We start from the raw sequence: 26,599 nt of genomic DNA, 5'->3' as shown, positions 1-26,599 counted from the left end.
TTTGTAAACAGCATTACAAAAGGCATCAAGTGGTATATTCAAATTATATGAAAGCCAGTAATACTGTTTGTACCAGTTTTACCCAATGGTAAAACTGGTGCAAACATAAATAGGTAACAGAAAAAGTGAAATTTAGTGTAAATGACAATCAGGAACTGGATCAAGGGGGCCAAAAACAGGGCTATATAATTGGAGTTCAAAGAACGTGGTGATTTTTTAGTGAAAAAAAAAAAGCACTTCCCTGGCTAATTTAGGACTTTGAATTAATTAGCCTACCAAAATTTTCCTATCCTATGCAATTGAAATAATTTTCCCTTTTCAGAGCATTAAGACAATTTATCACAATAAAAAATGTCCAAAGCATCTTGAATGGAATGACTTAAAAAGGCAAATGACAACCACAATTTGAAATCTTACAATTAAACTTCTGGCCACACAAATTGTATTAGGCTACCCAGCTCTGAAATAATTGCTGAAGCTGTATTTGCCTGTAAAATTTGAAACAGGCCCAAAGTCCTAGCCTCTTCCTAATCAAAACTTCACATAGCATTAAAATAATAATTACACGTGACCAATGTTGTTATTATTCGCAATTAATCTTGCCGTTTTCAGTAACACGTGGCCAGACAAGTATTTGTTGCTATCTTTTAGGGGTTAAACCTCGATTAGTAAAAATCCCATTGTAAATGGGTTTTTATACTATAAGGTTTTTATACTTTGGTAGAGGCTATACATACTAAATAGCTTTGAATAGCCTAGGCTGATCTTGCATAAGTATTGGGCTACTTAGAAGGAAATACTAACTGGCTACAAAGGAGTGATTAATATTCCTTTATCATCTAATATCTAAAAGGACATCCATCCCAAAAAAATCTAAAAAAAATTGTACAACAATATCTGCAGAAGTTTCAAATCCAAAGTAACCATTTCGTAATAAAATGGATAGGCTAGGCCCTAATTTTCAGGCACACTCTCAAAAATATTTTTTTAATTTCTTTGAACCTGTTTATGTGGTGAAATTTTGTGGTGTTTAAAATGGTAAAATTCCACTTAAGCAACTTTTGGCTATTTTGGAGAGGGGTTAGGTTAGGAAAATGAAACTTTCAGGGATGGGTTGGGAAGTTAAAGTATGTCCAGGGAAGGTATTTTGAACCACCTACCTCTACTAAATCTCCCTCCAGAGGGTCCTGAAATTTGCCTACTTGACAGGTGTATACCTATTGAAATTTTGAGAAAACAACATCTTACCTTAATTTTCAGTTATCAGTTTCTTTTTCTCTGGCTGTAGTTCTGAAAAGGCCACTCCTGTTATTTGAGTAGAATTTTAAGCTACATCAATGGGTTTTTTTTTCATTTAGGAATTGTGTTTGCATATCTTTACAACCTTACAAATTGGGATTGAGTAAAGCTGTGCAGCTGAAAACAATTTTGTTGGACTTCATTTAAGCAGAAGATTTATTTTACAAGGTTTTACTTTTATAACACTCAGAATTTTAAAGGTCATCAAAGATCAGGACCCTCTAGAGAGAGAAGGAGTGAAGGTAGGTACTTCAAAATACCTTCCTTGAGCATACTTTAGTCTATAGACCCATCCCTGAAAGTTTCATTTTCCTAACCTAACCCCTTTCCAAGATAGCCAAAAGTAGCCAAAGTAGAATTTTACCATTTACATTCACTTCCTTATTAATTAGTTCATTGTGAAATAGAATTAGTTGGTTTGAAGAGTACTATTTTGAATTAAAATTGAATTATTTCAGTGTCAGTCTGGTTCCATACTTGGGACTATCCCAAGTATTGGTACTTGGGACATGTTGTGTATGAAATATAATCAAATAACCTTCCAAGCATAAAACTACCAAAAATCACCATCAATAAATAAATGAAGCTCAAAAATTACAGTAATAGCCAAGTCAAACTCAAAACAAGCAAAAATTAACATGAGCAGGCTGAATGCCGCCATGACTTCTCAAAACCAGAACATTATTTGCACTTTACTGAAAAACAAATAAATGTGGATTGTCTGTTGAATATACATATACTGATGTTTTTCCTTAAAGTTTTGATATTTTTTTATTTATTAAAGTAAAAATAGGAATATATTTTAAATAGATTTTGTTTTCAGTAAAATGCAAAGTATGATCTGGTTTTGAGAAGCATGGGCTATCTCAAATTTCTATTGGATGTATTTGAGGTAATGATGAGCAGGGGGGCTGGTTGCCCTCTGATCACTTTCAACAATTAAAAAGGGCAATATAACTTGCAATTTCCAATTGAATGAAGTTTTTACAGCAACTCCTTCTATTTGAAGGGCCCTGGTCTAGAAAAAGCAACAAAAAACAAGAGCTAAGAGCTCATATGGCACTTGTGACAAGATTGGAAGAGCCAAGAGATCATATGGCATGAGCTCTAGTAAAATTTTAAGAATCTATAGATTGCTTTAAAAGAAAAAATCAGAGGCTTGATGCTGGTTAGGATTAGAAATAAGACCTCTGAGTCACGAGGTCCTTCTAAATGTCAAAATCCATTAAGATCTGATCACCCACTTGTAAGTTAAAAATACCTCAATTTCTCTAATTTTTCCTCTCCCTTCAGCCCCCCATATGGTCCAATCAGGGGAAACGACTTTATAAAGTCAATTTGTGCAGCTCCCTGACACATCTACCAATTTTCATCATCCTAGCATGTCCAGAAGCACCAAACCCGTGAATGCAGTGAATCCCACCCCTTAACTCCCACAAAGAGAGCAGATCCAGTCTGTTTATGTCAATCACATATCTATGACATTTATAAGCATTTTTAAAGATTTCTGGTTCCCCCATCAAACTCCCTCCAATCTCAACAAATCTTGGATTTGAAATAAGAGCTCTGAGACATGAGTTCCTTCTAAATATCAAATTTCATTAAGATCTGGTCACCTGTACTTAAGTTAAAAATGCCTCAATTTTTCCAAATTGACAACCTGCAGCTCACCCAAAGAGAATGTTCCAATTATGTCAATCACGAATCTATAGCCTGTGCTTATTCTTCCCATCAAGTTTCATCCCAATCTCTCCACTCTAAGCGTTTTCCAAGATTTCTGGCTTGCAAGATTTCCAGTTTCCCCCGGCCAGCTCCCCCAAAGAGAGCGGATCCATTCCGATTATGTCAATCATGTATTTAGGACTTGTGCTCATTTTCCCCACCAACTTTCATCCCAATCCCTCCACTCTAAGCATTTTCCAAAATTTAAGGTTCCCCCCCCCCCAATGTCCCCGGATCAGGTCGGGATTTAAAATAATAGCTCTGAGACACAATTTCCTTCCAAACATCAAATTTCATTAAGATCAGATTACTCCTTCATAAGTTAAAATACCTCATTTTCCTAATTTTTCAGAATTAACCCTCCCCCCAACTCCCCCAAAGAGAGTGGATCCGTTCCGGTTATGTCAATCATGTATCTAGGACTTGTGATTATTTTTCCCACCAAGTTTCATCTTGATCCCTCAGCTCTAAGCGTTTTCCAAGATTTTACATTTCCTCGCCCCAACTCCCCCAAAGTCAACTGATCCAGTTGGGATTTAAAATAAAAGCTCTGAGACACGATATCCTTCCCAACATCAAATTTCATTAAGATCCAATTGCGTGTTTGTAAGTTCAAACAAAAGTAAAACAGTTCAAAATAGGGATGAAACCTTTTAATTGACAGTGAACAGATATAAAATTATTTAACTGGATATTTTGAACACACTACAGTATTCATCATCAGCAGTAAAATTCAGAGTTTTACTGCTGATGATCAACACTGTATATGTATTCAAAATATCCAGTTAAATAATTTTATATCTGTTCACTGTCAATTAAAAGGTTTCATCCCTATTTTGTACTGTTTTACTTTTGTCATGGAAAGGCAGCGTGGTCTTCAAAGTTATCTACGTTAAGTTCAAAACACCTCCTTTTTTCTAATTTTTCTGATTTAACTGTCCCCCCACTCCCCCCCCAGACGGTCGAATTGGGGAAACAACAATTTCTAATTTAATCTGGTCTGGTTCCTGATACGCCTGCCGAATTTCATTGTCCTAGCTTATCTGGAAGTGCCTAAAGTAGCAAAATCACGACAGACAGACAGACAGATTGACAGAATTTGCGATTGCTATATGTCACTTGGTTAATACCAAGTGCCATAACAATACATTGTTTCCATGTTGCTCTTTTATTAGTCAGTGCTCCCTATGACCTTTAGACTATTTTTTGATCAAGTAGCTATCTTAAAAATGTCTATCAGGTGTATTTCGGGAAAATACGACATGTATGGGTGGGTAGCTCCCCTCCAATCACTGTGACTCTTAAAACAGACAATAGAATTTTGATTATCAATGCAATGCAACCCTTATGAGGTTTATGCAACCACCCTTTCTATAAAAACTATATTTCCCCAGGGCATAATTTACAGTCCTTGCCCTTAGGGCTAAAGGGGGGCTGTCTTCTTAAAAAACATTATTTCCTGATTTTTCAACTGTGTTGAACCAAATAAGCATCTCGAAATTTTGAATGGATGTCTTTGGGGAAATAATGGGTGTGGGGGGTCTGTTGTCTTCCAATCACTTTCCAACTATTAAAAAAGACACTAGCCATTTCAATTTTCAATTGAATGAGCCCTTTTCATAGTTCCTGCAGAAACTCTTTCTATACAAGGTGCCCTGGTCTTAAAAAATATATATATATTGTGCCCATATTGGTTTTAGCTTTGGCAGTGCTATTGTGCTGCCTATGATAATCACTTATCAGTTGAAGCAATTTAGGTGGCAAAGGAAAACCATGTGATCATGTTAACCTTGCCTCCACATACATCACACAAACTGCAACAGCTTGATCTTGGGTCTTCAACTCTGAAACCCCATAATAACAAAGCTATTTCTATATCTGAATGAAATCCCCCAGTTTCTTTGTGTTACTTATCCCCTTTCATTTACCCCATTGAAGATCACTGTAAGTTTTCTAGACACAGGTATTTACCTATTTAATGACAGCATATTGCCATCAGTTCTAGCTGGCCAACCATTGGCTGAGCCTGCATCAGAGCCAAGAGATAAAGACTTGACTTTCACAAATGCAGAAGGAGAGGGAGGTATAGCCTCTTAACAAACACAAGTCAAATGCACTTCAATCCAAACAGTTTCGCCTGTTATGATAAGGCAATATCCAAAAGTTAGTCCAAGAAACACCACATAAAGAAGTCCTGCAAAAAGATTCTGCAGAATATTGACAGATACTCCATAAAAAAAACAATACTGAAGAGCAGGATATGCTTCAAAAAGCTAAGAAAGCAAAAGAGGCTCTCACAAAACCTTGTTTAACATCTAAATTCAAATGAAATTACTCTTTATTGAAAGTGACAGTAGTCCAGAAGAGGTTACAGTCTTGGAATATGTTTGAGGAAGCAATGACACAGATCCAAAGGAAGACTTTCAGTTTAGAGGAGCCCTCTATTTTCTGCTTCAAATGTTGGCAACTTTTTTTTCGTTCTTGAAAAAGGAAAATGCCACAGTGTTGGTGAAATCATTTGGAAACTTGCTGAAGAACAAGAAGTAGAATTTTGGTTATTCAAAAGAATTGGTTATTCAGGAAATGAGCAACAGCAACGCTTAAAGAAATTTATAATAAAAGTTCTTGTGATATTTACCCAGATTTATCAGCAGTCAGTTGAACCAATCTTATACCAAACCATCTTCTAGACAACACTATAGTGTTTTTTTGTGGATGGTGAAGTCCTCCCTTTGAAAGAGTGGCAGACAGTCTGGTTTTATATTATCAATTTTTCCCTTCTTTTTTTTTGATTGTATTAAAGCTTATTCCAATAGGCAATGCATAGAACACCACCTAAAAAAATCCCCCCTGACCCTACCCCAAGTACCACTGAAAACATTCAACCCCTTGGCTGGTCAAGTCAACTTTCTCAAAGCTCACATGAGGGGTCATTGAATAATACAATGGTGGAAGTCGGGGCGTATGTCACAATACAGGATGAGACTGAAAATGAATTTCAAGAGGTCCTATCAAGAAACTCAAAAAAAAGGAAAAAGATTTCACCAATCAAAAATAATACCCCTTCCCATAATCCAACATTCCCCTCACAAAACCTTGGAATTTACTTAAAAATCACTCCAGATACCCCCTTTGAGATAAAAAAAGGTAGCTCTTTTGAGGGTTGCAATCTTTAAAATGTTAAAATCAATGTTTTCATTAAACATTAACCGTGATGGATCTCTGCTAATAGCCCTTCAAGATTCTAAATCAGCAGACATATTACAGAATTCAAAATCTCTTCTTAACATACCAATAAAATCTGTTCTCTGGTCCCCAAACCAAAACCCAACTAAAATAGTAGTGTATAACATCCCTCCAGAAATTCCTATTCAGGATCTAAAAGAAGGACTCTCTGACAGAACCGGTAACCCAATCCCAGTAGCTGATGTAACCCAATTGGGTAAACCAGATGCCAATGGCCAAAAGTTAAGCAAGTCTTTCTTATTCACACTAAGAGAAGAAAATAATAACCTGGATCAGATATTCCTATTTGGACAAAGGAAACCCCACAAGCCCTACAAGCCAAAACCTATCCAATGCCAAAAATGTCTAAGACTAGGACACACAAAAAACACATGCAGTGAAACATTATATGAATGCAATTCTTGTAAAAACTCCCACCCCACTGGAATGATAAATTGTAAAAACAATCAGCCAAAATGTATCAACTGCAATGGTCCCCACGATTCTACTAATAAAACTTTATGCCCTGTATATAAAAAACGAGCACTAACACTCCAAATAGCAACAGAAAAAAACATACCTTACCCTTTTGCAGCAATGGAAGCAAATGCAGCTCAATCACACCTGACCAAAAACTTTATGAAACCACCCAACCCTCTCACCCACAGACCAACCATTCTACCAAAAGCATCAAGCACCCCCAATAAGACTCCTTCCTCAAAGCAACCAAGCTCACATTCCTATAAGAGAGGTTCACCCTGGACAAACCTTCCAGCCTCTACAAGTAATGATAGAATATCAGAATGGCCACCTCTCCCGAGTAGAAATGAATCAGAAGTATTAACGGGTATTAATAAAATTATCAACAAAAAGCCAGATGAATATCCAAATGAATTAACACCTAACATGTGCCTATTTATACTAAATTCTAATGCAGTACAGTCAATGAACCTAAAACAACCACAAAAAGCAAAAATAATAAGCGAATTGGCAAAGTTGTACCTACCCAATCACATGCATATCCAAGCAAAAAAAGATCTTGCTCTGCTCCTAGCAAAGCTAAAGATTGATACACAGCAAAATGAAAATTAAAACAACAAAGCAGCATATTTCAATACTTCAGTGGAATGTAAGATCACTTTCAGAAAATAAGTTAAATGAACTTTTATCTTTTATGAATAAAAATTCCATTGATGTTGCTTGCCTTCAAGAAACCCATTTGACTAATAACCAACAAACAAAGTTTCCAGGATATACTATCCTGAGAAAGGATAGGTCTTCTCAGAGAAAAGGAGGTGGCGTAGCTATAATTTTAAATAATAATATTAAATTCTGCGGTATTAATTTCCCAGATTTTTCAAATGATGTTGATGTTATTGGCATCAATGTTTGGATAAATAATACAAAAACATACATATTAAGTCTTTATAACCCCAATGGCCAGACTACAGATGCCATGGATTTTTTCACTTATATTACTAATTCTAATATGCTAAAAAACATAATCATCTGCGGGGATTTTAATGCCCACAGTCTTCTGTGGGGGGATAAGCCAGCAAATAAAGCTGGTAAGCTCATTGAAAGATTGATTTCAAATAATGCCGATTTAGCAATTGCTACCCCTCCTAATCTAAATACATATTTTAACCTCAAAAGTGGTAAATTTTCAACTATTGACCTACAAATTGTTTCAATAAATATACTAAATAAAATTTATATTAAGAAAATTGAAAATCTATGCACTGACCATTTTGCAATAGTATCCTCTTTAAATGAACCAGCCAACATTCTCCCACATATCCCTAAATATGTCAACACCAAAGCAAATTGGACCATGTTTAGAAATAAACTTAATGAAGAAGTCCTAAGTTTAACCCAGAAATCTCATACCTCAGTTGTAACTGCTGACACGTGTGCTGAAGCTATGACATCAACATTAACAAATGCAGCTAATCAAGCTATCCCCAGAACTTCACCTAGGAAAACCATCCCTAAACACACCCCTAAAGCATGGTGGACAAAAGATTGCCAAATTATGTGGAGAATAAAAAATGCAACTAGGAGAGCATACCTAAGAAAACCATCCCCTGACACATATTTAAGTAAATTACAAGCAGAGGCTAACCTCAAGAGAACAATAACTAATCCCAAATATAATTATTGGAATAATTTTGCAAATAATCTTTCCAGAGAAACATCTGAGCCAAGAATACATAGACTTATAAGCAAAATCTGTGGGAAAAAAACATCCTCCAACCCTCTTATGTATGAACTAATACATGAGAATTCCCACTATGATAACGACACTGATAAGGCAAAATTATTTGCCTCCCTTTTCTCAAAAAAGCTAACATCAAAAAACCAAAATATCACCACACAAATCATGACAAATCCTATTTACCAGCCCCGACCAGGTTCAGAATATATAAACCATCCCTTCTCGATACATGAATTGAATAATGCAATTCAGCATATCAAGGCCAATGCTACAAGTAGCTATGATAATATACACCCTATATGGATAAAGAATCTTTCCCCTTTGTACAAACAGGAGCTCCTAAATTGCTATAACCATGCATGGGCTACATCCACATTCCCTAATATCTGGAAATGTTCATCTCTCATACCAATTTTAAAGAAAAATAAACCTAAACATGACCCTCAGTCATATAGACCCATAATGATTACCCCAGTGCTGGGAAAATTAATGGAGAAAATGATTTACCATCGGCTGCTTTGGTTTGTTGAGAAGAATAATCTGATACCTCATACTCAAACTGGCTTCAGGAAACACCACTCATCAACAGATGCTTTCATAGTGTTAACAAATGCAATAAATGAATCCCTATCAAAAAATAATGTCTTAACTGCTGCATTCCTTGATTTTGAAGGAGCTTATGATAATGTTGACCACCAGATTCTATTAGTTAAACTTACAAACCTTGGACTACCCCCCAAACTTGTATCCTTCATAAAATCCTTTATAGAAAACCGAAGTTTCATTGTTTGTGTAGGTTCAGCCTCTTCACCCAAAACTTCAATAACCAAAGGCCTTCCACAGGGTGCAGTCCTGAGCTGCCTCCTATTTTCACTTTTTCTGTGGGACATGAACCTCCCACATACCAATCTACAGTACGCTGACGATCTGGTATTATGGGCAACTGGCAATACCTTCGAGATTACGCATTCAAAGTTGCAAAATGCACTTTTCCAATTTGAAAAGTTCTCCCAAAAGTCCATTTTACCTACTGCACCCACAAAGTCAAAAATTATCCAATTCCACCATAAGCGAAATCATTATGATGCTAGGCTAACATTAAATGGAATACTTATCCCAGAGGACAATCAAATTAATTACCTAGGGCTTATACTTGACCAAAAACTAAATTTCCACCTCCACATCACAAATACAATAAAAAAGTGCTACAGAAAAACAAGAATAATTAAAAGGCTACTAGCCACACCTTGGGGCTGTAATGAGAAAACACTAATCCAATTTTATAAATCATATATAAGACCCCATATTGATTATGGCCTCATAGTGTATGGTGCTTGTGCTAAGACCCACATGCAAAAAATCGAAACGACACAAAATGATATAATTCGTCTTATATTTGGTCTTAGGAAACCAACAAAAACTAAGTTTCTGCTTACTGAGAGTGGACTATCACCAATAAATGAAAGAAGAAGATCTCTACTAATTAAGTACCTTGCAAAAATTGAAGCCAATGATTCTCATACCCTGCATAACTGGTTAAGAAATCCATCTATGTTTAGAGGCGTTGCAAATGAATATGCAAATATCCAGAAGAAGTTCCCAGTGCCAGTAAAATCTATTGCACCCACATTCCCCCAAACCCCCCCTTGGAGTTGGTCAACCCCCATAATAAAGACTGACTTCTCAAAGTGGACCAAAGAACTTACCCCCATTTCTTTTATTCAGAAAAAATTTGCCGAACTAAATAATGTTGCTTATAAAAACTATTTCCAAATTTTTGTAGATGGGTCCAAAATGAATGAGAAAGTGGCAAGCGGAGCTTTCTTCCCAACCCATAATATCGCTTTAGGAGAGAGATTACAAGATAATTCATCTGTAATGTCTGCCGAGCTAAACGCCATAATCATGGCACTAGATTTCCTCATGGTTAATGAATATATGAAAGTTAATATTAATAATATTATAATATATTCTGATTCTTTGTCAAGCCTAGAGCTTCTTTCGTCAGCTTCTCAAAATAAGATGGATATTGACACATTTCTTTGTCTTAGGATTATTGATATTTTTGCTTCAAAAGGTATTTTAACTCATATACAGTATATTCCAAGCCACTCAGGTATAATAGGTAACCATAAGGCAGATGAAATAGCCAAAAATGCTTTAAATATTGACCAGCCAAGTGGGAGACCAATCCCCATTAGAGATATTTACCGCTGGAGATTTACAGAGGTACTGATAATTAATAAGAATCCTACCCCATCACCTTTCCCAAGTAAGCACCTTTCCAAGATTTATCATAGGATTCGGTCAGGTTCAAATGGGCTAAATTTTCAGGCATTTTCATATCAGATTCCTAATTCAAGTGGCGAAGTTCCCTCGTCCCCCCTTTGCAGGTCATGTAATCTTAAGAATGAAACAATAGATCACTGCCTATTTGAATGTAATATGCTGACGTCTGCACAGTATACCCTGCGACGTAAAATGGTAGAATGCTTCAAACACCACAAAATTCCACTAACAGCCAAGAGTCTTGCTGACCATACTCTCCCGCAGAGCACAGAGATCAATATATACTCTCTTATAATTCAACTGCTGGTATCAAAAGATATACTTCAAGAAATCTGAGCAGATACAAATCATACAAGACAAACCAGCTCCATAGCTCTGTCGATCTCACAGAGTGAGCCAAAAGGAAAAGGGCTAAATAGTATCAACTGAAAAGCCCGTCTGCTGAATAAGAAGAAGAAGAAGAATTGCTCAATTCTTGAGTTTGTCCCCTCTAATGTTTCTCACTGTAACAGTTTTACTGATATCACAACTCTATTGTCAAATCCTGAGTCTTGAGGACAGACTATAAGACAAGCAGGACGCTTCATATTTCCTCTTGATCTGCTAGATTTTGATATGCTGCAAGCACATGAACAGTGCTTTTTTCAATCCTTGTTTTACTTATTTGTACTTCTTTCTTTCTGTTTTTATAGTTCTACTTTATTATTTCTATAAAATAGCTGAGTTGTGTATCAAGAAGACATATTGGGTTCTGTCCCAACCATGGTTACCACTTATGTATAACATAAGCACTATATAACAATGGTAATTAATCAAGCACTAAACTCTGCATCTCCTCTCTTTTGTTAGCATTTGCCTCACAGATCCAAGGGAACAACAGGCTTAACCATTTGGCCAGAGCAGGTGGTGTATCTGGTGGCACTTGACATCCATGTAGAGGGGCTTTGTGGATATTTGGCAATGGGAGATGTTAATACATGTTCTATAGGTGGGAGCACCAAAGGTATCTGAGGTGAAGGTGGTGCTACAGATAGTAACTTGTTCTCTTGAGCTCTAACTGATGGACTTTTGGAGGTTGTCCTTGGTGAGAAATGGCAAGTGTCATCTGTTGCAGTTATTATTAAGTTCATTTGGGGCCTGATGTATCATCAGTTCCTTTGGTATGTTGAGCCATTTTAAGTTTTCACCAGGTATGAGCAAGGGGTATCTTCAAAGGTTTTGGTTATCAATGCTTTTTCCCATTTCTTCTTTTCACTAAGTTTGACCTACCGTCCTACACTGGTTGCCATGCCTTTAGGGTAGTCATTGATTTAGCTGTTCTGTCATGGTATGATTTCTGAATGTTTTGTTTTTTGTTTGTTATCTTTGAATGACAAATAAGGGACAATTTTTAGTTCAAGCTGTGATGAAATCAGTGGTAGCATTGAACAGAGCTGACAACTCATCGGTAATTCTGCAGGTGAATGCTGTCCATCATCAATTTGTGTATTTCAATATTCAAGAATGGCTAAGTATGGGTCTGAGTTGTTTTCTAGTGCCTTTGACATGAGTTTTATTGAAATTTTGACTTCCTTTTTCGACGAGTCTGTTACCTTGGGGGTATTTCGGGCTGCTCGTTTTGTGACTAATGTCCCACAGTTTGCTAAAATCATTGAATTCTGATGACATGAAATTAGGGTATTATCAGATGTGAGTCTTTTTAACTGGCTTTTCACTTTTGTAATGATGGCTGATGATGTTAATGATTCTAGTTTATCAGGCTCAAATAATCAACTATAGTACTTAATTGTGATGATGTAGTGGCAATTCTGCCGATCAAAGATATCAACAGCCACATGTTCCCAAGGCAACTTTGGAATTTTGGAGCATAAAAGCAGCTCTTGTTGCTGATTGTCATAATATACGTTGCAATTGTCACACCTGGATATGAGGGAAGTGACGTCTTTCATGATACCAGGCCAGAAGATGGCAGTCGTAACACACTACTTGGTTTTGGCTATACCCAGATGCAATACATGCAGTTTGTGCAGAATATCAGGCTGCATGGATTGGGGAATTACAATTCTAGTCCCTTTCAGAATTATGCTTTGGTTGATGACTAGTTTGTTTCTGTGGTTCCAGAAAGTCAAGCAGCTGGAGTTATATTGTTATGAAGAAAGAGGCCATCCATCCAGAATATTTTGGCATAATTTTCTGAATTCATACAAGGTTGCTTGCCTGATTTCTTCCATCTTGTTGTTGGATATTGTTAAGTTTTTGAAAAGTTAGTGGACAAAACTTCTGCTTGTTGTTCACTTTCAATGTCCATGTCTGATGTGTGCAACCTTGACAGTGCATCAGCCACATGTATTTCAGATCCAGGTCCATATACAAATTTCAAACTACATGGTTGGATTGATAGCATCATGCATTGAAGTTTTGGTGGTGCTTTTGATATTGGCTTGACCATGATTCTTTCTAATGGCTTGTGGTCTGTTGTCACTGTTACAGTTTGACTGTATATGTACTGATGAAAATGCTTGCATCCAAATACAGCTGCGAGAAGTCCCTTCTCTATCTGTGAATATTGCTGCTTGGTTTCACTGAGTTAATGTGAGCCAAAGGCGACAACGTTTTTGTTAACTGATAGTACTGCATCCAAACCATGCTTTGATGCATCTACCTTGACCTCTGTGTCATAGGGTTTTGGGACAAAGTATGCTAAATTTTTGCACAAGGCTGATTTTATCTTATCAAATGCCTATTCATAAGCTGGTTGTCATTCATATTGATCAGTGCATGCTAACTTTTTCAGGCTTTTGTTAAGTAATGACAAGTTTGGTATGTACCTAAACAGGTAGTTTAATATGCCTAAAAGTGTTTGCACTTGGTCATTGTTTTTAGGGGGTGGCATTTCAGAAATGGCCCGAATTTTCTCAGGGTCGGATTTAATTCCTTCTGAGGTTAGGAGATGTCCAAAGTATCGGATACTCTCTGTGCCAAATATACATTTATCTGAATTGAACTTCACGTTTTTCTTGCTAGCACAATCAAGAACCGCCTAGAGTCTTTCAGTGTGTTTTTTTCATCAGTGCTGCATATGACAATGTCATCGATTATCAACCCCAGATCAAGGTTTTTGAAAGCCTCCTCCATTTTCCTTTGGAAATTATTTTGAGCTGAGTTGAGGCCAAAGGGGTACCTTTTGAATTGGTAACAACCACAGATGTTGTTGAAAGTTGTCAGATGAGATGATTCATTGTCAAGCATCATGAACCAGAATCCACTGGTGGTGTTAAGTTTGGGGAAGACTTTAGCACCAGCACACCTTTGGGTGATGCTCTTAAACATTGGCATAGGGTAATGCAACCTTTTTAAATTCTTGTTGAAATCAACTGGGCCTAGACATATCTGTAAGTTCCCATTTGCTTTCTCTGCTATCACAATTGAATTGACCCAGTCTGTAGGCTTTGTAACTTTCTCAGTGACCTTTAACTGCTCTAGGCGATCAAGTCTAGCCTTTAGTTTCTTCTCTAACACAAATGGTCCGTGTTTTGGTGGCTGAAGGGTGGGGATAGCTCCTTCCTTTAATGTTAACTTACAAATACTAGGCAGCTGTCCAATATCTTCCAAAACATTCACATAGTTGTCTATCGTGATTTTGATTTGATCAGGGGTCTGTTGCAAAGATTGGATCTCAAATATAAATTTGACAGGACCTAGGTCAACTGTTTTGTCTACTGATGATTGGGACTTTTTGAGTATCAACAACAAAGAATCTATGTTTTTGTCCAGGTCTATCTTTGTACTATACTTCAGCTTCACACACCTCACATACATTTAACTTTCCATTGGTATAGCTTGTCAGGATACTATTGGTCTTGTTTAGAATTGGACAGGGATATAGCCTCTCATATTCCATCAGTAGAAGTATATTTGCCTCTACTCCTGTATCAATCTTAAAGTTTTATAACTTTTTTGTTTGCTGAGGTACAACTCAATGCTATGGTTATCAGATTGATTAGTTGAATGAATTGAATCGATATAGAACTCACTTCTGAAGCTAGATGAAAAGTCTGATGCTTGGCCTGAAAAGGTGCTTTTCAGGTTTGGCCTTGTTTGGCCTGAAAACCAGTTTGTTTTACCAAACATCTGAAAAGATGCTTGGCTTGTTTGGCCTGAAAACCAGAGCTTGATCGTGGTTTTCAGTAGGGCTGGATATAAATAGGGCTCTTGTATATAAGAGCCCTACATATTGTAGTGTTTTAAGCATTAAAACTATTAATGAAGTTTTCAATTTAGAAGTTCAACCAAAGTTTTCACGTAACAGTTTTTGGCTTGGAAAATTTTATATCAGGATACAGCTAGTAACCATAACAGCTAATAGAATAAGTTAATAAACAACTGTATTTTGCCTTTTTACTGCAAAAGCTTATTATAACATAAATTCCAACACTGCACTTTATATACAGTTACATCAAAAAGACTGAATTGAATTTTCGCACCCACTTTTTTAAAATAATTATTCAGATTTCTCATGCCTTTGACTGTTGAAGGAGTTGAGCCTATGCTTTCAGCTGTATTAATATAAATTATGATTTCCAGTGGTTAAAGTCATTATTAGTCGTTAAATAGAATAGATTTTATATTTTTAGGGACTATTGCCTACACCATCCTTACTAAAATATGATTGCCATATCCAAGTGTTGATGATACTATTACACTTCTCATAATTTGCATCAACTATATTCCAAAATCTTTCATGGACCTACCTCAAATTCCAAAAATGGCTGAACTCATCACGGTTTCTGAGGATTTTTTCATCAAGAATGGTAAGTTGTGCAGTTTAATTTTCTACTACAGAATAAAAGGAAGGCTAGTTTGCTCTAAAAAATAATTTTCACTTTTTTTTCTCCTTGGTCTTAAAGTGGTCCTAAGAAAAAATGTAACTGCATATGTGCTTGTATCCCAACATCAAAAGCTGAAGGGTGATAAAAAGGACTTCTTTGTGACACAAACACTTTTAAACTTAGTTTATTATCCTTAATTTTCAAGTTTTGTGACTGTGAGACAAGTTATCATTTTTTAGAAGAATTTTATGTCACTCTGTTTTTTTGTGTGCAGATATGACAAACGAAATATTACCCGCAAAGTAGAAGTAGTTATGGGGCTTCAGATGGGAATATCTAGTTATAAAGAGAGGTATAAAGTTAGTTGAATTTAGCCGCTTAACGTTGCAAGACTACATTTTGTACTTTACATTTTGGAAACTAATGCAGAATTCCCAAATTGATTGGTATTTTTTACTTTTAATTTTGTCTTTTTATTTCATTTTAAAGCTGTAAAATGTTTATCTTTTAGCTATATTTTCACATCAAATGAATTTGGTTGAATATTTCAGCTTTTCTTTTTATTTATAAAAGACGATTATAAAAGCGATTAAAAAAACTGCATATACATCTGATTTCATATATATATATATATATATATATATATATATATATATATATATATATATATATATATATATATATATATATATATATATATATATATATATATATATATATAAATATTTGCATTTTTTATTTTTGTATATTTACATTTTTACACATAGCTAAAAAAAGCAGTTGGATTTTTTTATTATTCTTTATTGTTGAATATTTTTGCATGTCCATTTAATCAAATTTTTTTTTTAGAAGTTGAAGACGCTTTACGAGGTGACAGTAAGAAGCCCTTTCAAAGTCCAAACCATTTTTTCTCACCAAAATGTGAAATTGTTTACATCTTGCAGTTTACATAAAATATTTATATTTTTCACATAGCTAAAAAAAACAGTTGGATTTGTTTTATTATGCTTTATTGCTGAATATTTTTGTGTGTCCGTTTAATTTTTTTTAATTTTTTTCCTTTTTTTAGAGGTTGAAGACGCTTTACCAGGTGACAGTAAGAAGCCCATTCAAAGTCCAAACCATTTTTTGTCCCCAAAATGTGAAAGTGTTCCTTTCCTTAATTTACCGAGAATTTCAGAACCTTGCAAATTTGAATACGACACCCAAAAATCGGAACCCAAACCCTCTGTCCTTGAAGGTATTTTTCAAATATTTGGTTTTTGTGTAATGAAATGTATTGAATGATATAGTGTTGGACGAAAATAGGACAAAGGGGCTTTGTCTTAAGATGGAGCTTTTGCTTTATCTTATTCTAAGGTGCAGGTGTTGGCCAAACCGTTTTTGTGGTCTTGCATGAACATATTCAAATTTTCACTTGAAAATGGTTTGGCAAATATAGTTTTTCCAAACGCTTGGTAATTAGCCTTAAAACTATATCTCTATGTAGATTTTACAATCTTTATTTATTGTGCATGTATTTATTTATTGTGTATATATATATGTGTATATAAATCTCCCCTGCTAAAAATATCTGTAAGTTTCCCAATAACAAATAATATCTGTAAGCAGTGTTTAGATGGTCTTTTAAACTTCTGCTATGATTTTTCTGATTGTTTTTATGGCACTTGGTATTAACCAAGTGACATATAGCAATCGCAAATTCTGTTGGTCTGTCGGTCCCTGTTTTGCTACTTTAGGCACTTCCAGGTAAGCTAGGACGATGAACTTTGGCAGGCGTATCAGGGACCGGACCAGACCGTTTTCCCGATTTGACCATCTGGGGAGGAATGGGGGGCCCGTTAATTCGGAAAAAATAGAAAAATTGAAGTATTTTTAACTTATGAATGGTTTATCAGATCTTAATGAAAGTTGATGTTTGGAAGGATATCGTGTCTCAGAGCTGCTATTTCAAATCCCTACCGGATCTGGTGACATTGGGGGGGGGGGGAATTGGGAGGGGGAAACCTAAAATCTTGGGAAACACTTAGAGTGGAGGGATCGGGATGAAACTTGGTGCGAAAAATAAGCACAAGTCCTAGATAGATGATTGACATAACCGAAACGGATCTGGTCTCTTTGGGGTAGTTAGGGGGGGGGGGGTTAATTCTGAAAAATTAGAAAAAATGAGATATTTTTAACTTACGAACGGGTGATCGGATCTCAACGAAATTTGATATTTAGAAGGGTATCGTGTCTCAAAGCTTGTATTTCAAATCCCGAACAGATTTGGTGACATGGGGGGGGGAGTTGGGAGGGGGAAACCTAAAACTTGGAAAACACTTAGAGTGGAGGGATCGGGATGAAACTTGGTGGGAAAAATAAGCACAAGTCCTAGATACGTGATCGACATAACCGGAACGGATCCGTTCTCTTTGGGGTTGTTGGGGGGGGGGGGGGTTAATTCTGAAAAATTAGAAAAAATGAGGTATTTTGAACTTACGAACGGGTGATCGAATCTCAATGAAATTTGATATTTAGAAGGATATCGTGTCCCAGAACTCTTATTTTAAATCCCGACCGGATCTGTTGACATTGGGGGTGGGAGGGGAAACCTAAAACTTGGAAAACACTTAAAGTAGAGGGATCGGGATGAAACTTGGTGGGAAAAATAAGCACAAGTCCTAGATACATGATTGACATAACCGGAACGGATCCGCTCTCTTTGGGGTAGTTGGGGGGGGGGGTAATACTGAAAAATTAGAAAAAAGAGGTATTTTTAATTTACGAACGGGTGATCCGATCTCAATGAAATTTGATATTTAGAAGGATATCGTGTCTCAAAGCTCTTATTTTAAGTCCCGACTGGATCTGGTGACATTGGGGGGAGTTTGGGTGGGGGAACCTAAAATCATGGAAAACACTTAGATTGGAGGGATTGGGTTGAAACTTGGGGAGAGGGGAATTAGCAGAAGTCTTAGATACGTGATTTACATAATTGAAACGGATCCGCTCTATTGGGGGGGGGGGGGGGTAATTCTGAAAAATTAGAAAAAATGATGTATTTTGAACATACAAAGGAGTGATCAGATCTTCATGAAACTTCATATTTAGAAGGACCTGATTTCCAAGATCTCTTACTTTGAATCTCAGCCGGATCCAGCGTAATTGGGGGGGGGGCAGTTGGGGGGAACCGGAAATCTTAGAAAATACTTAAAGCGGTGAGATCAGGATGAAACTGGATGGGAAGAATAAAAATCTGTCTAAGACACGTGACTGACATAACCGGACCTTTGGTGGAGTTTGGGGGGGGGATAATTTTTAAAATTGAGGTATTTGTAACTTACGAAAGGGTGACCAGATCTTAATGAAATTTGATATTTAGAAGGATCTTGTGCTTTAAAGCTCTAATTTTAAATTCCGACCAGATCCTGTGACATTGGGGGGAGTTGGAGGGGGAAACCGGAATTCTTGGAAAACGTGAAAATTGGGGTATTTTTATCTTACGAATATGGGATCGGATCTTAATGAAATTTGATATTTAAAAGGAATTCATGTCTCAGAGCTCTTATTTCAAATCCCGACCAGATCTTTTGACATTGGGGGGGAGTCGGAGGGGGAAATCTTGGAAAACACTAGAGTGGAGGAATCGGGATGAAGCTTGGTGGATAGCATAAGCAAATATCCTTGATACGTGATTGACGGATCCGTACTGGATTTGCTCTCTTTGGGGGAGTTAGAGGGAGGGGTTCAGTGATTTTGCGAATTTGGTGCTTCTGGACGTGCTAGGACGATGAAAATTGGTAGGTGTGTCAGGGAGCTGCACAAATTGACTTGATAAATTTCTTTTTCCCAGATTCGACCATCCGGGGGGCTAAAGGGAGAGGAAAAATTAGAAAAAATTAGGTATTTATAACATACGAGTGGGTGATCGGATCTCAATGAATTTTGATATTTAGAAGGACATCGTGACTCAGAGATCTTATTTTAAATCGTGACTGGCACTTAGCCTCTTATTTTCCTTTTAAATCAATCTATTGATTCATAGAATTTTGCTAGAGCTCATACCATATGATATCTTGGCTCTTAGCTCTTCTTGCCCTCGTCACAAGTGCCATATGAGCTCTTAGCTCTTGTGTAGTTAAGGAGGGAGGGAGATACGTTAAAAGGTGCACTTTAATATCAAAACCTCCCAGCTCTCATTGAGCCTTCAGATAAAATAAATAAAAAAAAACGAGTTTATTCGACTTAAGGTTAAGGTGTTTTTGTTGATTGAAATATGTCCGATAAAATTTTATTGGAGAAAAATGAGACAAAAAGGCTTAATCACGAAAAGGAGCTATTGCTTTATTCCAATGTGCAGGTTTTTGCAGGTAGATTGCAATGTACCTGCAATGTGCAGGTAGATTTTGGCAAATAGTGTTTTTCTAAACGCATAAAAAAAAGGAAGACAGAAGGAGAAAAGTAAGACTGTTTTCCTACATTAGTAATTAAAATAGATCAGTACTTGAATGAGGCCTTAACCCTACTCATCCATAGAACTACATAGGTCAAACAGCATAGCCATACACAATCAACCATAAAGAATAATCCTTGGACAGGCAGTCGTGTCGTAAGTAAGTATAAGTCGTCATGTACCAAATATTAAAAACAGTAAAAAAAAAGTAAAAACAGTAAAACAGTAAAAACAGTATATATATATATATATATATATATATATATATATATATATATATATATATATATATATATATATATATATATATATATATATATATTTATGTAATTTAGGGCATCTGTTTGGCAATGCAGGGGAATGGTAAGGTTTTTTTTGAAATGTTTGAAAGGTGCTTTGTGTTCTATGGACTTAGTATTACTACTAGAGCCCGCATTTAATGTTACTATTTTTAAAAACAAACTTTCTGCAAAATAAGTTTTATAAAGAGGAGTAAAGAACATTATGAAATCGAAACTGAGCAAAAATAAAATAATGTACCATACATGCAACTACCACAAAGTCAGAATGAATAGATGAATGAAACTCAAAACTAACAGAAATAAAGAAATCAGTATCAATAAATATGTGAAACCCAAATGGACAGAAATTGACTTTAATAAATGAGTCAACCTCAAAACGAGCAGAAATTGACCTGACTAGGGCTATCCCTTTTCTGAGGCAGAACATAACCTGTGCTTTACTGAAAAATATTTTCACTTTTCTAACTTCAATAAAAAAAAATTATTAAGACTTAATGAATAAATATCAGTATATGTATGTTAAATTGACTATGAATATTACTTTGTATTTTTTTAGTTAAGTTCATATTATGTTCTGGCCTTTTAAAGGCATAGGGGTTGTGAGCCCTATTCATGTTAATTTCTACTCGTTTCGAGTTTTATTCGGCTATTTATTGTAATTTCTATTGGTTTTGGGTTTCATTTGCTTATTGATAATTATTGATTTATGGTAGTTTTACACAAGGTTTATTATTTTATTTAGCTCTTTTTTGTCTTAATGAAGTTCTCTATTTTCTTTGAGAAACTTATTTTGTCGAAAAAGTTTATAAACTTAATTTATGTTTGTTTTATATTAACATAGTCTTTTGAGGGAAAAAGAAAGCAATAGTTTGAATTTTTTCAGGTCTTTCTTTAAGAATTTGTAGTTTTGCGTGCTATTTGTGTGCTGGGGAAACTCTTTTATTGACACAAATTGAATTACTATTTAACTAATAGTTTTATACCTCCTCTAGTTGACTTAACAAATAAAACTTGATACAACTCCCAGAAAAACTATCTATGCTCTATGACTGCCTTGATACACTTACTCTCTTTTGATTTAGTTAAATTTTAAGAGCAGAAGTAGTAATAAAAGTAGCCACAAAAGTTTTAAATTAATACCCTCAATCGTTCTTGGTATACTGCTGAGATGTCTCATTGACAACCAGCATACACTGTATGTTTTAATTGTATTCAAAGCGGCTTTTAGTGTTTAAGCATAATGGACAAATTCCACAACCGTGGGGGTTGACCTACCCAATAACCTTAGAGATATAGTTACTGGAATGTTCAGCTATGCTTAACAAAATGGCTGTCTCAAAGTTTTATTGGAAGTGTTTGGAAAATTTTATGCTAAAGAGGTCTGATTGCCCTCCAATCACTTGACTCTTAAAAAGGACACTAGAACTTCTATTTTCGAATCGTACTAGCCTCTTTAAAATTTCAATGATATTAGTAACTATGATAGAGCACTGCTACCGGTGATATTGCTTTTCTTGATTACATTTCTATGTAATGGGTAGAATGGCCAGGTAATTAATGAACTTCAATGCCCATACTACAACCAAGTTTTCTGAAACGTTTAAGAGTCTCGTTCACCTCGTTCAATCAAAGCAGGTGACAGCACAAGAACTTCCAAAGCAGGAAGATCAATCAAAAGATAATTCCCTTGAACTAATTTTCAGTATCTGCAACCAGCTAGGCTAGAACATTTTTTAAGACTGCTCTTTCTTAAAATTTTATTAGAAAATTCCACTCCAATCAGTCAAGAAGACAAAATTTTTATTTCATGATGATGTATTTCTCATTAAAACTGGATATCTCTATCCGAATATCCCAAACTGAAAGAAATTAAATGGGTTTTCTTTGACATTTGGGAAATTTGGTGTTGGCCATTAATTTTTTCTTGTTTATTCAAATCTATGATTCAAGTTCTACGAGTGAAATCAAGACTGCCAACTTAAGTCTAAACAATTTGGCCACAACAGCTAAAAATATTTATAATGAACAAAAAGGGATGTTTTTTTTTTCTGGCATTGGTTGGCCTTAATAGCTGACTAGTTGGTTAATTCAAGCTGTAATGCGTATATAGTCTAACTGAGATTTTAATACTTAGCTATTTTTACAGCTTCATTATATCTATAATTAGTATCTTGTTATCCAACTACTTCCCTAACTCATCAGTGTCTATAGCACTATATACCTGACTATTATAATCTTAGGTAACATAGTATTCAGCTTTGCGGTTCCCTAAAACTTTTTAATTGCAACAAATGCTCTGTGTTTTTTTAGCTCCTCCTCATGTAGTCAAAAAAATTCCTAAAATTTGTTGTATTACCTTCTCCATTACCTGGTGGAGGCTGGTGTCATCCTGTTTGCAGATGACACTTTGCTCTTTCTAGCTGCGCCTTCGCTTGATGTTTTGTATAATAAAATTCATAATGCTGTCTCTGAATTTCTAACTTTTTCTCAACAAAATTTGTTCACTCTAAACTTTTCTAAAACTTTTTTCATGATATTCTCTAGACTTTTGTCAAGTGTTGACAATGATCAAATCTTGCTTCGAGGAAATGTGATAAAAAGAGTGGCAACAACGAAATATTTGGGGTTTTTAATTGATGAAAACCTGTCGTGGAAAAACCATTCAAATTCTATAGCTGAAAAATTAAGCAGAGGTCTTGGGGTGATGCGAAGAATTAAAAATCTAGTCTCAAAAAAGATTCTAAAAATGATTTTATCTTTTTTTTCTATATTTTGTCCATATATTAGCTACGGATGCTCTGTATGGAAAGTAATTTTGTAACATGTTTCAAAAGATTACAAAAACTTCAGAATAGAGCTGTAAAATTATTATCAGAATTTTATGATTCTGATGAGGTTCCTGCTCATGAGCATTTTAAAAAGAATAAGTTAATGGTCGTATCCCAAATTCGAGATTACCAAGTCACGATTTTTTCGTATAATATTTGAATCGCCTGCTCATCCCAGCTTTTGAAAATCTTTTAACTTTTAATAGAGACCGTCATGATCATAATACAAGAAAAGCTGATAACTTAACTCACAAGTTTAGGAGTACTACTCGGGCATCTTTTGTGATTCGCCATTATGGTCCCCAAGTTTGGAATATTTTGCCCGAGGGTGTGAAAAATGTGTTTAGTCTTCCGACTTTCAAGTCACGGGTAAAGAAGTTTCTTTTATCCCGTGAGTGATTTTGATGTGAGGTCCGTTCCAGGTTGTCATTCTATTCAAGGCATTTCCCTGATTTATTTGCTATTAATTTTTTTCTGTGTATTTCTTGTCTTTTCCTCTTTCTATTTTTTCTTTTTTTCCTTCATAGTTGAGTTTCTTTTGTATTGAGTAGCGTGATATGAACACGGTTTTAATTAGCCGAGTGTGATAACCTCGCTTGTCCTTCCAAGCTTATTGCCTTTCTTGGCAGGCGAATGGCGAATAGTGTTTGTTTTCTTTTCTTAATAAATGTATATCTCAATACCTTCTCCTCCACTTATGGGAACTCTAGACGTTTAAAATTTTTAGGTATCTTTTCACCACACGTGTCTGGACTACACTTAAAGGGAAACATGTCAGTAGTTGCTTCAAAGAATCCATCTAAGAGCGGTTTCTCAAATGTATATATATCAGAATCTGAACGAAAAGGCTTTGGAAATCAAAAAACATGTTTAGGAAGTTGCCTACAAAGGAAAAAATATAGAAAATTAGAAGGACATCGAAAAACGTATAAAGAGAAAAAGACTTATAAGTGTGAAGTTTGTGACAAAACCTTTTCTGGGGTTTCCGGTTTGCACCGGCACCAAAGAGTGCATACTGGCGAAAAACCGTTTAATTGCGATGTATGTGACAAAACCTTTTCGCTAGCGCATAATTTAAAGATGCACCTAAGAGTGCATACAGGTGTTAAATCATTTAAATGTGATGTATGTGACCAGACCTTTTGTCAAGCAGAACATTTGAACAGGCATCAAAGAATGCATACAGGTGAGAAACTGTTTAAATGCGATGTATGCGACAAAAGCTTTTCGCTAGCGCATAATTTAAAGACGCACCAAAGAGTGCATACAGGTGTAAAACCATTTAAGTGTAATGTATGTGACAAAACCTTTTCTCTAGCGCATGTTTTAAAACTTCACCAAAGAGTGCACACAGGTCAGAAACCGTTTAAATGTGATACATGTGACAAAGTCTTTCCTCAAGTATCAACTTTGAACAGACATCAAAGAATGCATACGGGTGAGAAACCGTTTAAATGCGATGTATGTGATCAAACCTTCTATCGAGCAGATCATTTGAAGAGGCATCAGGTTGTGCATACAGGTGAGAAGCCAGTTGAATGTAATGTATTTGACAACACTTTTTCTTTAGTTTCTGATTTGAAGTTGCACCGAAGAGTACCAAAAAGAGTACCAAGGCTCCAAACTGTTTGAATGTGATATATGTGCCAAAACTTTTTCTCAAGTAGCAAATGATGTGTGTAGAAAATGCTTTTCTCAACCGGGCAGTTTCAAAAGGCACCAAAGAGTGCATATGCCAATTAAATTACGCCATTTAATTGGCCAATGAGTAGCCAATTAAATGTTTTAATAAGAAGAATTGTTTTCGCAAGTTTGTGGTTTGACTACACATCAAATCCAAGACGGGGAAAAGAGTGCATGTGGGAGTTTTGGAGAATTGTTTTAACATCCTATTGTTTTGTTGTTATTATTCGCCCAACCGATTAGTAATACAACGATTTAGTTTTATTCCGAATGTTTTTCTGTGCGTTTAGTTTCTTTAGCAATTTCTTCATCATCATTAAAAGTGGTGATACAAATTTGCTTGATTGTAACAAATGTGATTTGTGTAATAAATACTTGTCTACCTCAAAGGTTGAATGAGCTCTAAAAAGTTCATACAGGTGAGAGTTCGCTCAAAATACGATTTATGTAAGAAATCCTTGCTTTGACTGGACTATTTACATAAACACCGAAGAGTGCATATAGCCGAGACACCATTTAAATGTGATTTGTGTAAAAGAGTGTTTTCATTTAAGTTGCCTCAGAATTCACATAAGCATGTAACATGTCAATAACATATAACATCCATAAATCTAAAAACCATCCTATAATCGAAATCAGCGTTTCCAAGAGGAAAAGTTTCTTAGGCTATTGATTACAACTAGAGCCTTTTGTACAATCGTGATTTTTATTAAAAAGAAGAAAACTTGATGAAGAGTTAAAGCTGTTCCACGTTGACTAATTGTCTCATTTAAATTAACACTTTGTATCTGTATATAGTTTTTTGGTAATTCCGTTTTTTTTAGAAGTGAAGCTTGTCTTTTCAGCTAATGACCTATCTGGAACTATATAAGCAGAAAAGGACAAATGCCTAATTAGCTACAAGATCTCCTCTTAAATGGATAATGTTAAAAGAAACAGAAGTCTACATTGTCCAACGCTGAAATGCATAAAAATTCACAGAAAAAGAAACATGCTTAGTAAGGTATTTCAAAATGATTTCACCACTACAATCTGGTTCCCCGATTTAAGAAATCGATTAAACTAGGCAGCTAAGTGTGACTTACTCAAGTACATGGGCACATGTACTTATGGGGAAGGTGGGTTTAAGGTGCTTAAAATGTTTCCTGAATGATGATTTCTATATAAGAATAAATTATATTGAAAATTAGAGGACCCAGACCAGATCTTTTAAGACCCAGACTTTGCATGAAAAGTGGCCAAATTCACGTCTTTGCTTCTTTCTTTCTTCATTGTGAAAATTGGACAGGGCAAATAATTGCGGACTTAACGATTTTTCTCGTAAATGAGTTGGGAACACTTGGCATATACGCTTATACAGCATATGCGCTTATACAGAACATGTGCCAAAGCAATGCTCTACTAAATTGGTAAACTCAACTAGTATAGTAAACATTTTAGGCGGAGACTTTTTCCTACTAAATCATATATTTCTGCTTGACACATTCCTAGCCCTTATAATATCACTGATATTGTTAGTAGCAGGCCTGATGTTCATGTTTGACTTCACAAAGACATCTCTTGATTTTTTTGCTTTTTTCAAGCGATAGAGTTTCCCTTTTGATATTGTCACTTGCATAAGTTGGAAAAGTTTCTTCGAAATGTCTTTTGAAAGAAATGAAAAACTATTGCCGAGAATGTGCGTGAGATCTTCAGTTCAAGAACGCGTAGCCTAACTTTTGTCAAATATTTATTTATGAATTCTTCTCTACGAAATTAGCGAGTTGTGT

General features: G+C 35.6%; 2 protein-coding genes across 9 annotated transcripts in view; one reads left to right on the top strand and one right to left on the bottom strand.

Moving 5' to 3' along the window:
• Positions 1-26,599, bottom strand: part of LOC136038579 (zinc finger protein 239-like) — a 123,427-nt gene that overhangs the window by 72,480 nt on the left and 24,348 nt on the right. The window lies entirely within an intron of this gene.
• LOC136038581 (zinc finger protein 235-like) lies at positions 606-25,094 on the top strand. 8 transcript variants are annotated; one of them, XM_065721773.1, is made up of 4 exons: positions 606-630; positions 15,388-15,564; positions 16,652-16,822; positions 23,875-25,094. In XM_065721773.1, the coding sequence occupies exons 2-4, from the start codon at positions 15,495-15,497 to the stop codon at positions 24,777-24,779; spliced, it is 1,146 nt and encodes a 381-aa protein (XP_065577845.1). In that variant the 5' UTR covers positions 606-630; positions 15,388-15,494; the 3' UTR covers positions 24,780-25,094. The 8 variants fall into 8 exon arrangements, with proteins under 8 accessions (XP_065577845.1, XP_065577841.1, XP_065577849.1 ...); XM_065721769.1 differs by lacking the exon at positions 606-630 and adding an exon at positions 637-720; XM_065721770.1 differs by lacking the exon at positions 606-630 and adding an exon at positions 649-706.

This window comes from Artemia franciscana, chromosome 18 (assembly GCF_032884065.1).
Source record: "Artemia franciscana chromosome 18, ASM3288406v1, whole genome shotgun sequence".
Taxonomy (NCBI): Eukaryota; Metazoa; Arthropoda; class Branchiopoda; order Anostraca; family Artemiidae; genus Artemia; species Artemia franciscana.
This window is presented reverse-complemented; position numbering and strand designations above follow the sequence as displayed.